General features: G+C 43.7%; 1 protein-coding gene across 2 annotated transcripts in view; it reads left to right on the plus strand.

The window, feature by feature from the left end:
* TMX3 (thioredoxin related transmembrane protein 3) overlaps positions 1–11,137 on the plus strand; it is a 33,220-nt gene extending 22,083 nt beyond the window's left edge. For both annotated transcript variants that reach the window (XM_049782179.1, XM_049782180.1), the window contains exons 10-16: positions 853–951; positions 3,374–3,431; positions 3,627–3,680; positions 4,330–4,386; positions 7,662–7,791; positions 9,278–9,346; positions 10,159–11,137. In XM_049782179.1, the coding sequence (XP_049638136.1) occupies positions 853–951; positions 3,374–3,431; positions 3,627–3,680; positions 4,330–4,386; positions 7,662–7,791; positions 9,278–9,346; positions 10,159–10,419 (728 nt within the window). In that variant the 3' untranslated portion in view covers positions 10,420–11,137. The remainder of the gene's footprint in view (positions 1–852; positions 952–3,373; positions 3,432–3,626; positions 3,681–4,329; positions 4,387–7,661; positions 7,792–9,277; positions 9,347–10,158) is intronic.
* Positions 11,138–14,178: the final 3,041 nt, after the last annotated feature.

The raw sequence follows: 14,178 nt of genomic DNA on the forward strand, positions 1-14,178 counted from the left end.
GTAAGCAAAGAAATTGACATCGAGTTGTACCCAAAGAACAGTCACTAAAGTTTTCTCTGTCCCAAGATAACCAGTCTGTAGGTATCTGTGCTTTCACTTACTTATGAGATCAGTTTCTCTCTTCCTGCTTTATCCTTTACCTTTAACAGTTCCTCACGCCATATTCCCAACCCTGGATGATATGGTCTGAAGCAAGGTCACTGCACAATTAATAAACCAAGCCAAGCATAAGGAAGAGAATCGAGGGATCCGGTGGCTTCTCACCTCCTAGTCTTTCTGGGTCCACCAAATCGAAACTTCTCTTTATTTTCCAGTTGAAATTCAACCAGGATGGGGAGGGTCAAGTGAGAGACAAAAGTACCTATAACAAGCTAATCTAGCCTAGGTAGATTTTTATATGTCAAAGGTATAGGTGAAAAGGAGGGAGGAAGCTCAGGAAAGCTTGTTTTGCTGAAAGCCAAGTTGTAAATAGATACAAGGAAATGTGGGGTAATCTTTGTTTTGGGTAAAACAAAGTGTAATCAAACACTCCACAAAGTCATGCTCCCAAGATACTGTTTAAGAAACTGCCTTACTACAGAATCATACATCACTATGATGCTTCTTTTCAGTCTTTTAAATGCTCTTCCTCCAGATTGCTATGGGTATGTGATATGGACACCTCTTTCATGTTAGGTATTTAATTCATTTATTTTGTTTCAGTCATGCTGTATGATAAAGAATTACATTGTATATTGCTCCTTTTTTGTAAACTCTGATAGTTTGTCTAGATTGGAACCTCAAAGTGACATTTGTACATTATACAGGATTAAAACTTCATAACTATTTACGTGGAATTAATTTGTTTTTCAGAGTATGAAGATGGTGACCTCTCGGCTTGGATTAACAGAGAACGGTTCCAGAATTACATTCCCATGGATGGATTTGTCTTGTACGAGCTTGGGGAAACTGGTAACGTGCATCTTTCCAACTCCTGTCACTCAGAGCTTAAATCTCACTCCAGAGAAAAGGCATTTAAAAGCTATTTCGCAGAAGCTTTATTACTTATTTCTTCTCAATTATGCCCTTTCTGCTTTATGGGAATGTAAATGACTTTTGGCCAGAGAACAAGCTTTTTGTCATTGTTATCAGAGGGTCTTCTGCTTTAGGAAAGAGAAATGTGACTGGGAGAACAGTCTGGATGGTGGGGTAAGGGAAGAGAAGTCAGAGGCTGGATCCAGGAGGCTGGCTCTTTAAGCCCTGATTTTTCTGGTCAGAGAAAAGGTGCGTGATTTCTGCTCATTACATGATTGAAGAATTACCGGTCAATTACAAGTATAGATGCAGAAAAGAAAACTTTTTTTTTTTTTTGTCTTTTATTAAGAAGCTATGTGGCTACAAATAAAAACTGAAAATTTCTAGAAGATGATATCCTTAAATTTTGTGTTTGTTTGGTTTTGGGCCATATCCAGTGGTACTCAAGGATTAGTCCTGGCTCTGTGTTCAGAAATCTCTCCTGGCAGGCTTTGGTGACCATATGGGATGCCGGGGATGGAACCCAGGTTGATCCTAGGTTGCCAGCATGCAAAACAAAATGCCTTATCATCTGCAACCCCTAATACCTTCTAAGTTTTTCTTTTTTAATATCTTCTAAGTTTTAAGAAGACATATTTTGGAAACTGATATTAAATTGCAAACTAGGATTAAATTCTAGTAATCCTGGTCAATTTGTGTTCCAGACACAACTTTATGGTAAAGAGAAAATGATTTTTTTAGGCAAAAAAGTGTGCTGAAGCAACAGCTGCCGTGAGCCCCATATGGTCCCCTAATCATTCCCGGGCATGGCCCAAATCTGCACACACACAAGCAAAAGAAAACAAAATGGGAGGACTGGATTGAACGGGAAGACTGGATTGACTCCAGCTTTCTTCTTCTTTCCCTCATGTGGGAAATGATGAGCAGCTGTTGCCTTTATAATAAGAACCAGAAACGTCCCCAGTCATCCTCTTATTTTGTCCTTCTGATCTCAGCTCCTGTGGCATCTCTGTGAAGCTCAGTGTCCACTGTTGTTCTCTCCTTGGCCTACAGAGGGAGCCTGGGATTGTGTTTGTCTCATCTGTGAGCCAGTTCAGACTCGATGATGGTTTTATTGTTGGTACAGTCATGGCAGGAAAGTCTGACTACCATGGCTCAGGCGGATGCCCCGAATCCACACTGTGCCTTCAGCCAAGGGTAGATTGTTGGCAGAGTGGCACTCTGAGCCCTGCCCTATCCCAAGTGTCCTGCCTCTATGTCTTGAGATCCGTCAGCTCTCTGGGCACTAGTGCTGTATGTCTTACACCTGGCTGCACCAAGCCTCCTGCACCCTCCTTCCTTAGCCTCTGTCCTTCTCAGGGCACGATTGTATTTACTTCCCTTGCCCAGAAGGTGGTGCCTGATTCTCTGTCCTGTTGAACTCTGTTTGCCTCCTGGGATATGAAGGGCTCAAGCTCCACTGACTCCACCAGCTGCATTGTTCCCCAGCCTGATGGGCTCTTCTCCCACCCTTTCATCCCCTTTTCTAAGATCTCGTCACCTGCTCTGTTGTGCCCTGGGATGTGTGATCCCAGGATCCTGCTGTCCAGGGCAATTTCAGTCACAGTGCACCGACCCTGTCTGGGGGACCGGGCCTCCCATGTGGTTTGGTGCTTGCTTTAGAGTTAACTCAGACACAACTTCCTGAGATACTGCCTCAGTTGACCTGTACAGGGATGTAACTGTGTTTAGGAAATTTTTGCAGGGAAAGAAAAAAGAGACTTGAGATCTGAGGAGCAGGGTTGAGGCTCAGTGACTCAGAGACATGCCTGAGACCTGGGCTTGATCCTTAACTCAAAAATAAGCAAATAACACTTAGTGCTTAATAGTTGGAGGGACCAGCAGAGAACCCTATTCTGAGCAAAACAAAATCCAACCGCATCTTTGGCCATGTGCCTTCCGAACAGCTATTCTGGAGATCATCAGGGCAAGCAGAAGTCATGCCACCTAGCCTTTATTAGCACGAAAGGGAAGAAACTAGTCACTCTCTTGTTGGGTATCATTTAAGAATGACAGGGACTCCGAGTAAATCTTTATTCCTTCTGGGTTTTTAGTTTGGACAAAAGACTTAAATCACCCTTGCCTTGTGTGAAAATTTGAGTTTGAGTAAACACTTGCTTGAATTTTTCTACGTGGGGCCGATAAGGTGGCAGGTATCTCAGAACTCAGTTTCCTGACTCGCACTAATGAAGGGACTGTGTTGGGTCATTGGGATGAAGCCAAAACACATTCAATTCATTCCTTAGCCAGAGTGACAGTAATGGTTGAACTTCTGTAGAAAACATATTCTTGAGTTTTATTATGTCATTTCTTGTTATAGGAAAACTCGTGGCAATCGCCGTCATTGACGAGAAAAATTCGTCACTTGAACACACCAGGTAGAATTGCCTTAAATAGTGGGAGCTTCAGTGGCATACAGTCTGGACATTTTGGGGGCTTTAGATAAGCGTTCTAGTTCTAACTTGTCCCTATGGTACTTGATAAGGCCATAGATAGGTAACTGCAGAATTATAATCGGATAGTTATGTTCAAAGGCAGGGCGGTGAGCTACTCTTGTTTTTCTTTTTCCACAGACTAAAGTCCATTATTCAGGAAGTTGCAGGGAATTTCAGAGGCCAGTTCCACAGGTAAGTGTTCACATTCTAGAAAATTCCTTTATTTTAATAGTATTGTTTCTGTGTGAACAAACAAAATTTGTGTTTTTGTTCCTTTTTTTTTTTTTTCTGTGAATCAAAGGTACATGTTATAGTTCGGATGAATTGGCTGGACTTGAAATTTGATTATAAATAGAACTCAGAGTGCAATATTAAAAAGAAATTATTATGTTTATGCTGTGTGATAAATTATTCGGTCCTTTGCTTCCATCACAGTTAATAAAAACATTTCTTATATTACCATTTTATTTTTTGTTTTTCATCTTCACGGTGTGCCAATGTAATTATTTTTCTGTCTTGGTGTATGCAGCATCTTGAGTTAGTCCTTTTTTAGAGTCAGAGGATCATTTTTCTTAAGCACATTTCAGGAAGGAACATGTTGATTGCCATGTATTTTAAGCAGATGTAAACTTAAATTATCTTTGAATTTGGCTAATACTGCTGAAAGTTTATCTCATAGCAAATATAATTTACACACTATTATATCATAATATATTATGATTATATATTATATTAATATAATATATTAGTATATCACTGATCATATTAATACTTATGGAATGTGTAGTGATTTGCATTGTTTACATGTTTATATTTATTGTTGCTCTTTCCTGGTGTTCAGGGATCTTCAGTTTGGCCACATGGATGGGAATGAATATATAAATACTTTGCTCATGGAGTAAGTATAGTGCTGAGTTTTTTCAATGATTTTTGTTACCCATGTTTTTACATTTTTGTTTCTCAGAGACACAGACTCTCGTAGCTGTGAAAAATAAACTGTTGGTATATTCCGATGTAGATAGTCATCTTAGTAGTATTTTCCATTTTTACATCTATATTTGAAACACTGAAATTTAGGGTTAGCCTGCTAAAAAAAAATGAAAGCTGTTCGTTTGTTTCTCTGTAGTGTTTTTTGTAAAGAAGACATTTAGGGACTTATATATGTTATAGTTTTATGTAATGCCAAACAGGAAAAAAAAAAAACATTGGTGTTGTGGGGCCACACTTGGTGATTGCCCATAACTTACTCCTAATTATGTGCTTAGGAATCTCTCCTGGCTGGGCTCTGGGGACCATATGCAATGCCAGGGAGGGAAATGGGGGTCATGCCTTATCCACGGTTCTTTCTCCTTGGCCCTAAAATGATGGTGCATTCCAGAATAAGTGGCTAAGCTGGGGAATGTAATCCTTGACAGCTGTGGGGAAAGAAGCAGTTTCAGAATAACCTCATTAGTAATATCTGTGATGTAAGATCTTACTCGTCACTTACAAAAGTCAGAACACATTGTCCAGTTTTGTGCTGAGTGACTCACTATCCAGGTAGAACCTGTTTGGCTCAGAGGGCTGGATCTGCCCAGTGGACACCCAGGAACCCTCCATCCATCCAGAATGCCACTAAAACACTTCCCGGGACAGCAAAGGAGAGAGAGAGAGGGAGGGAGAACATGAGAGCAGACACAGCAGGGGGTAGGGCTAGCCTTTGTGGAGCTGGAGAGGGTACAGCAGTCAGGGGACCCTCCCATATCTGCCCTGTCCTGGATCTCTAACTTCACTTTAGTAGCAGCCAGCCTCACCCAGTCGTGTGGCACTAAACATTGTCCAGTTGTGCTCAGTGAATCCAACGTTCTCCATTCTGCTAGCAAGGAGGCTAGAAAAGAAGGCTTTGGCATCCCAAGATACCCTTGTTTCTAACGACACTGAGGCTACACAGGGTTCCAACGTGGGTTCACTTTAGCCCATTTTTTTAGACATTTGCAGTTCACAGGGTTCTAACTTGGATCCATTTTAGTCTCTATTTTCTCTCAGACCATCTAAGAACTGTCCACCATTCTAACTTAGACTCAGTGTGAGAAGCTCCCTTGTTCCAAAATGCAAGGAGTGGTCATTTACAGTGACACCCAAAACTATTCTTTTTGTTTGTTTGTTTGTTTCTGGATTACACGCCACAGTGTAATTAACCTCAGTGGTTACTTCTGGCCCTCCACTCAGAAATAGCTCCTGGCAGGCTTGGGGGACCATATGGGATGCCAGTATTTGAACTGGGGTCTGTTCTGTGTAGGTCGCATGCAAGGCAAACACCTCACCGCTGTGCTGTTGCTCCGCCCCCCATTTCCAATACCATTTTATTGTAGGAATCCAGCCAGATGATAGTAGAATCAAGGGTCCCTTCAAGCACTGAAGGGCCTTGAGGAAGGTGGCACTGAATTTTGAATACTCCAGGGAAACCATCATTCCCATATTTTCTGTTTTCCATGCGAATGGCCTCGCAGAAGACTTCTGTGCACCTTGTTCTTGTCAAGGGAGAGAAATGTTCTTTAGTTGGGTTCCCAGGGTGTGTGGAATTAGGACTTTAAAACAGCCATTTCTTAAAAAAAAAGAAAAAAGAAAAAGAAGAAAAGAAAAGCAAAAAAAACACCTGGCATTTAGTTTCTCATTTGCAAAATAAAAATCCACATGCTGTATTTCTACCCCTAGGTGGAGGGGTCTGATAATGGTAGGGTGGCCACAAAGGATTAAGCTAAGACAGTCAGGAAAGAGTCAGGGACACAACCAGTTTGCTTCTTGCTTCTTCTCTCAGAACATTGAGTCAAACTGACTTCTTTAGCCTCGGTACAATATCAACCAGGAGGGGCAGGGTGAAGTAAGATCCAAGTGAACTTTTACTTTTTATTTACATTTGGGTTGTGGGCCACACCCAGCAGTGCTCATGGGTTACTCCTGGCTCTGCACTCAGAAATCGCTCCTGCAGGCTCGGGACCATATGGGATGCCAGAGATCGAACCCGGGTCTGTCCCGGTTCGTCTATGTACAAGTGTACAAGACATATGCTGTACCGCTGTGTTATCGTTCTGACCCCATCAGCTGAACTTTTATATATTATAGGGATAGGCTTAAAGGAAAGAGGAAAATGGGGAACACCTTTGTTTTGGGTTAATAGCTGGGTGTCATCTTACAATTACTTAACACTATGTTTTTTACCACTGTCTTTTTTTTTTTTTGCTACTTATAGGTTTTCTTTGTGCCCTACCCCACTGTAGTGAGGAAACTCATTTTTTTCCATCCTGTAGGCCAGCACCGTCCAGGTCACAGCCCACTGAGCAGATGTTGGATTTTTTCCTGCATAGTGAGGAGCATTGGGAGGAGCATAGTGAGGAGCATTCATTTAAATTTTTTTCCTGCATAGTGAGGAGCATTTTTCCTGCATAGTGAGGAGCATTCATGGCATTGGGGGTTGCCCAATGAGGGTGTTTTGTTGTTGTTTTTTTTTTTTTTTTTTTAATTTTTTTTTTTTTGGCCACATCCGGCAGCATTCTCGGGTTACTCCTGCCAGGTTTGGGGGACTGTATGGGATGCCAGGGAATGAACCTAGGTCTGTCTCAGATTGGCAGCATGCAAGGCAAGCACCCTACCACTGTGCTATCACTTCTGCCCCTGGGTGTTAGGTCTTTTTCTTTTTTACTCGCTTTACCTGATTTCATCTGAGTTGCAGCATAGTGCACAAAATTACTTTCTTTTTACAGTCCCAGAGAATTGTATTACGTGTGCCTACCACAATGTCTTTGTCTTTTCTTTCACCTCCTGTCAGGAACTTGGGCTGAAATAACCATTTCTTCCTTTGAAGATATGCCTCCGGAGCACTTTAGTGACATGGTTTGGTCAAAAGGACAGAGCGTTTGGGTCCAGTGAGCAGTTGTTTGCTCCAGGATGCTAATTCATAAATTAGCTAGTGATGCCTGAGCCTGAATTCTAACTCAAATTTCCTCAGTAAAAATATTCTTCACACCTAACCACTGTACCTTTTATTTGTGGATGAATGAGAACACTTAGGAACAGGCCAGCTTACCCAGATAGCAACTTTCTGTTGTTATTCCAATGACCAGAGCATACATATTGGTGTCTTTGTTTACCTGTGTGTTTATTTTTAATTATCTTTTTTTTTTTTTCTGTTTTCAGTGAATTGTCAGTCCCAACTGTGGTCGTGCTGAACACTTCAAATCAGCAGTATTTTTTGCTGGACCGGCAGATCAAGAATGCCGAAGACATGGTCCAGTTTATCCACAGCATTTTGGATGGCAGAGTAGAAGTAAGATTCTGGCTTCTGTGTCAGAGGGACGGCAGGGGACAGGGATGGAGGTGTCTGGAAAGAGACTTGGATAGTTAGGGCTCTCGGGAAGGTTGGCCCTCGGCTGCTGTGAGGTTTAGGCCTTCAGACCTAGCTTCTCTGACTGTAGGAGGAAGTTATTTCTGGGTAAAGTTTCTTTAAAGGACATTTGAAGGGCATTCAGATTGTTGGAATAAGGGGGTGCTTCCCCAGAGTCCCAACTGTACTCATTGGCCTGGGTCAGTCATGCAGACCTTTAGCTTTTGATGAGCACTACGAGGACACGTTCCTCAGATTGAATTTCTAGAAAGATTCATCCCAGACCACAGTTTTGGGGAGAAGTCGAGTTATCTTGAAACAGAATTTCCCTGGAGAATTCCAGACACAGTCTGTTCCAGAAAATGTTTTCCGCACTCAGCGCATGGACCATTTTAGCTCTGTTTTTTTATTTTGTTTTGTTTTTGTTTTAATTTATTTTTTTTTTTAACAAATTCAACAGTGGTTTCTTAACAAAATCGCAATGTGTGGCCACACAAGAGGCCTGTGGGATGCTTTCAGTTCGGAAACAGTAAAGTCTGACTTCACTGGGCTCAGATGGAATGGGAAATGTGTGCAGCATCCCTTCGCTCCTACAATATATTATTTGGTGAAATTGGTTTCTTGCTTTAATCAAACTTGATTTGAAAGTTGGCTGACAAAGTAAAACCTCTCTCTTCTCTGGAGACAGTCACCTAGTAGGAATGTTGTGTGTGAATGGAACCCTAAGTGAAATAGTTTCTTTTATAATTTCTTTTTAATTTTTCTTTGTTGCCACAGCAGGCTTTGTTCAGGGCTTATGCTGGCCGCTGTGCCCAGGGATCTCTCCTGGCAGGACTCAGGCCCATAGCTGGTACTTTTTACCCATTGTACAACCTCTCAGAAACACTACCCGATGAGAAATACACTTGTATGCTTGAGAACCTGCTATTTCTGTCAGCACAGCCCAGCCCTCTCAGACTAGAAGGAGATGGGTCTGTAGCCCTTACGACTGGGATGTTCTTTTCGGGGGCTCAGCCACTCTTCGGAGAGGGCAGGAACCAGGAATCTGATTCATTGCCCCCCCCCCCCCAATGTTTCTCTCTGCGTTATCTTCCTTTTGAGCTTCCAGGAAACTTGCCCATATAGTAGCAGCAGCTCACACAGTGTCAACTGAGTCTAGAGATGGACCAGTCCACCCTTGGGCTGACTCGCCTGAACCTGGGCTGGATGGCTATGAGGAGGAAGAGGATGATGGGGAGAAAGGAGCCCGTCTTCAGAGGGCACAGCAAGCAGAGGCCGGGGAGCAGAGGATTGTCCAATATTCCTTCCCATGCTCACCCACCTTGTGTTTGGGGCCTGCCTGTCAGATTGTATAAACATCAGAACATAAGATAAAGCCCTTCAGTAACTTCCTTTTTTCTATTTTTATTTCCCCTCTGTTCAATTTAAGGCCCAAGGAGGTGACAGCATTTTGCACAGGTTGAAAAGAATAATCTTCGATGCCAAGTCTACCGTTGTGGTAGGTAGCAGCAGGTTGTAAATGTCAGTACTGTATTGTGTGTCTTTCTGGGGCTGCTGTGTGTGTATGTCTTTGTGTCTCTTTCTCTACTTTGTCCATGAAATTCCATCCAGAAAAGCCACTAGTGGTTAGCCAGTGCAGTTGGTTCCTGTCTAGACAGGTACAAAATGCCCCTGAGAGGGACTCTGTTTCCTGAGTGACCAGCTGCATGGAGTTCCTGCAAGAACAATGAGGGGTAGAAACTCAGAGGCTCTTGGTGGTCCCCACCCATGCTGCTTATTGCTAGCAGCTAGTTTTCTGCTTAGACATGCTCAGTTTGGGGCCAGAGCAGTAGCACAGCAGGTAGGGTATTTGCTTTGTGGGTTGGGCATTTGTGGGACTAATTTAAGTTTGATCCCCGGAATCCCGTATGATCCCCAAACCTGCCAGAGTGATCTCTGAGCGCAAAAACTGATATGCACAGATTATTAACCAACTGGGCCAATGTCTTGAGTCGTGTGTGTGTATGTGTGTGTGTGTCTTGCTCATGGGAATAGCAACAAGGCCCAGTTTTGTGTATATGTGTGTGTGTGTGTCTTGCTCATGAGAGTAGTGACAGGGCCTGGGGCCAATGTCGTGTGTGTGTGTGTGTGTGTGTGTGTGTGTGTGTGTCTTGCTCATGGGAATAGTGTGTGTGTGTTGTGTGTGTGTGTCTTGCTCATGGGAATAGCGACAGGGCCCAGGGTTGGGGCCAGGCTACAGGTAGCCAGTGTGTATGTCAATGCCTCTTCTCCCACTTTACCCCCGGCTCACTGCCACCTTGTACTCCACAGTCAATCTTCAAGAGCTCTCCGCTCATGGGCTGCTTCCTCTTCGGGCTACCGCTGGGTGTCATCAGCATCATGTGTTATGGCATCTACACGGCCGACACAGAGGCCAGCTACATTGAGGAGCGCTATGACCTGGCCAAGGACATGGACGGCAATGACCTGCTGGACGAGGCCCCAGAGCAGCACATGGAGGTGCGGAATGGGCACCCACCCATGCCCGCCATGCCTGAGCCCAAGGATGAGCTGGAGAAGAAGACGGACTGAACCTGGGCTGGCCCACCACCCTTTGTACAGAACAGACCCCGGTGTTCGCTGCTTGCCTCTTGTCTTTCGCCGATGTCGACTCTGCATGGATCCAAGTCTTCCCTCCCTGCAGCACACCAGGGGTGTGGGGGGCCGGAGGGGGCCGCCAGGGAAGGGGGCCCTCGGACCTCCCTCCACAGCCCCCGCTGCACCCTCTTTTGTTTGCATGTCTCTGTTGGGTTAGTCTGTGACTCAGCGAAGCCCTGGGCAGCATATTTCATCCGATGGGTCGGGGAGAAATGGGTGGACGTGTCTGATGCGGAAAAGCAACCCTCTACCTCCTCCTCCCGTCCCCTCGCATGGACCTGGAAGGGATGAAGGCACTTTAAGGAGAACTGAGAGCTTGTCCCACAGAACCGACTCAGTTGATGAGAGCATTGACTCTTGTTCTTTTTAGAACAAGAGTGCTTTGCTTTCTCCATAAAGGGGAGAAGGAGCCCTTCTGTTCTTACTCCTCCTCTTGGCTGTGTGACCCCCTCTTGTTCCCAGGAGCCTGCAGAAGTGGGGAGAGCTGGTCCTGGGTCTCATCCGGCCTCTGTCGACATAGAGTGGATAGAGTCGGGGTAGGAAGCCAGGCCTGCTATGCTCGCTCAGGACAGCTGTCCCTGACACCACTGTGGGAATGAACGAGTTCAGGCCTTGCTAGTCTGACTCCTGATCTGTGCCCCGAGCCCCCCTTCCCCCTCTCCACAAACACCTGCTTTGTTTTTTGCTGCCTTGTCTCTCGGTCCAAGTTCCTTTGCCTAAAAACAAAAACGCTCCTGCTGCTTTGTGAAGAGTAATTAATATATGTCAGTTTTTGTGTTAATCGTGTAGTAACTTATGGCCTAGTAGAGTGTGTGTGTTTCAGCACACATGCACATATATATGTATATGTGTGTGCACATGTGAATGTTCTGATGAGCCATGCTGTGGCCACATTCACAGAAGGAGTGAGTGAGTGAGTAAGTGAGTGAAAGTCAGCCCCAGCCCCTTGCTGGATCTGCCGCTGGCTCCGTGGTCCTTAGACCCGTTGCCCCCCCCCCCCCAAGACCCCCGTGCCCTCTCAATCTGTTCTTGATGAAGTGATGGAGTGACTCAGTTCTCAGAGCTTTACAAAAGTCGCATTGTCTCCTTTACGTAGCAGGATCATCCTCTTGTCGGCTCTGCATTGGGTTTTAATTCAGTGATTTCCTGGGGCCAGATGCACCCTGGAGTGACTGAGTTGGTCCAGGAGAAAAGGGTTTTAGGAACTCAGCATGTTGGATCCATGTAAGAAGTACTGGATATTTAGTCTTGGAACTGAGGCAGCTTGTCTCTTCCTGGCCACCATGGTGCCTTCTGCAGTCAGGCACATCAGATGGTGACAAGAATCCAGTTGCAGGCATCAACTAGCACGAGGCTGTGCCTGCCTCTTTTGGTGCCCCTCAATAGCCTTTTTCCCAGCAGAGAGGTTCATGGCCTCTTGGGTACTTCAGAAAATGAGAGCCTGGAATGTGCTCAGATGGAAACTGGACACAAATGTTCAGTTAGCAAGTAGGTTCTGTCCTAGGGCCACGTCTGGCAGCCCCAAACCAGTTGCTTTCCTGGAGGCTGAGAAAGGAGTGCTGCAAAGTGCAGCATTATAGGGCTGGTGGCAAATGTCCCTGCTTTTCTCTGTCTCTGTCTCTCTCTCTCTCTCTCTCTCTGTCTCTCTGTCTCTCTGTCTCTCTGTCTCTCTCTCTCTCTCTCTCTCTCTCTCTCTCTCATCCACATGTTCTTGTGTCACATGAAACATCATCATAAATGAAAGCCCTGGGATGGTAAGAAGAGAAAATCTCACTGTATAGCTGTAGAAAAAGTTCCATTTGCTTCTCTGTATCTGAGAGTTTCTTGTCTCTTATGTTGCACCCGGATTTCCTGTTCATGCTCTTTGCAGAAAATGAGATTTCAGAATCTTGTAAATTGTGCGTGATCATGGTTGTCGGTACTCTTGTTTTCAGAGTGGCGGCTTGGGACTCAGGAAATATAGATAGAGGGTTTGTCCATGAGTATATTTATTTCTAGGAGCATTTTGTATTTTTTTAGTTGTCCCTTCTGAACGATATTGTTGGATATCTCACACAAGACCACCTACAATTTCTATTCACTGGCGTGTGCTTTGGCTTTTCTCTCTGATGTGATAACTAACAGAGCTTCCAGAAATTGGCATTTTCATTTCAGGAAAAATTACCTTTCAAAATATAGGTAGGTTTCTTCATGAACCAAGTGGAAGAATCTACTATTTTCCTCACTAAATATTCAGTGATGGATCTGACATGAATAGAGGAATATCTTACAGAGTTTTTTCATCTTCTCTTTCAGTTGCAATAAAGTCCTATTTCTGGTTTCCAAAATTCCGAATTGTAAATGCCTGTTGTTACTGAATCCGGTGCTCAGACAATATTTACAGATAATCTAAAACTATTTTAATCAATAATTTAATCACATTTAACCATGCTAGTAGGCAGTTCATTTGTTGGTCACAATAGTACATATGAATATTCCTTTAGCTACTGCTGTCTGAGGCTGCTTGAGTTTTGTTAGACCAATAATTTTGGTTTCTTTCTCAACACATAAGGTAACTGACACAGATGTGAAATTAAGAGCCAAATTTATTAGAGGTTATATATGCATCCTTCTATGTTGTGACTGTTTTAGTTGGTGGTATTTTAGGGGTGTTTTGGTTTTGGCTTTGCAAAAAATAAAAATAAAAAGTAAATATTTTTTATCATTGCTTCATATGAAATGGGGTCAGGACAAGGAAGATGTGCTTCACTTTTATTATGTAGGAATTGATCAAATAAACCAGAGTTGGGTTGGGTGATAAAACCAGCAGTTGATGGAAATAGGTTGGCCATTTTATTTTTATAAATATCTATTTTTTTCCTGAATGTGTCTGAGTCCAAGAGTGGGCAAGAAATAATTTTCTACTTTGGACTGGTAGGTAAAGGCTTTGGCAAGACTGTATTACTTACTAACTTGTTTGAATTCATGACATCCTGCCATGTGGCACCAATTGTTAAACCTTTGTTTTCTAAAATAAATAAATTTAAGACATTCGTAACTATAATTGTTACTGCTGTCAATCCTTTGATTGTGATATGTGTACTTGTCTTTGTAAAAAAAGAAAAAAATAGATGATCAGCTGGGACCAGTCCTACCCAAAGCATGTTTTCCTTCTGATATTAGTAAATATTTTTGAATTTTAAAAAAGGAATGTTGAAATCCTAATTCCCAAGGGCCAGGATGGGAGTTGGTGTACAAGTAGTGTGTTTATGGTGGTGATGAGTGTGTGAAGGCCATCTTAAAGAGTGTAGAATCAGATCCCTTTCTAGACTCAAGGATCCTGAGTGCTGTCAGAAGAAAGTTGAATATAGAGTGGACAGTCTTACATGTGGGACTTAGAGATTCACAGCAAGGGAACAGCAAGTGGGGAACTGATCCAAACAGCTGAGAAGAGCGATGTCAGGGGCCGCTTGTGGTCCCTGGGAGAGGAAAGTGAGGATGTTGGAGAGGGTTGTGGTGTGGGGGTGGTCTGCATCAGAACTCAGCAGTATGGTAAGCCCCAGAACCCCAGTCAATGAGACATACAGGAGAAAGGTCTAATGTTCACATGAACTGGAAAACCAACTATTGGCCACAAACCAGAAGCCTTGAGTGGACAGATGGGGTCTCCGAAATATTGAGCGGTGCATGGGGAGGTGGGAAGCACGATCATGA

Source organism: Suncus etruscus, chromosome 10 (genome assembly GCF_024139225.1).
Source record: "Suncus etruscus isolate mSunEtr1 chromosome 10, mSunEtr1.pri.cur, whole genome shotgun sequence".
Lineage (NCBI taxonomy): Eukaryota > Metazoa > Chordata > Mammalia > Eulipotyphla > Soricidae > Suncus > Suncus etruscus.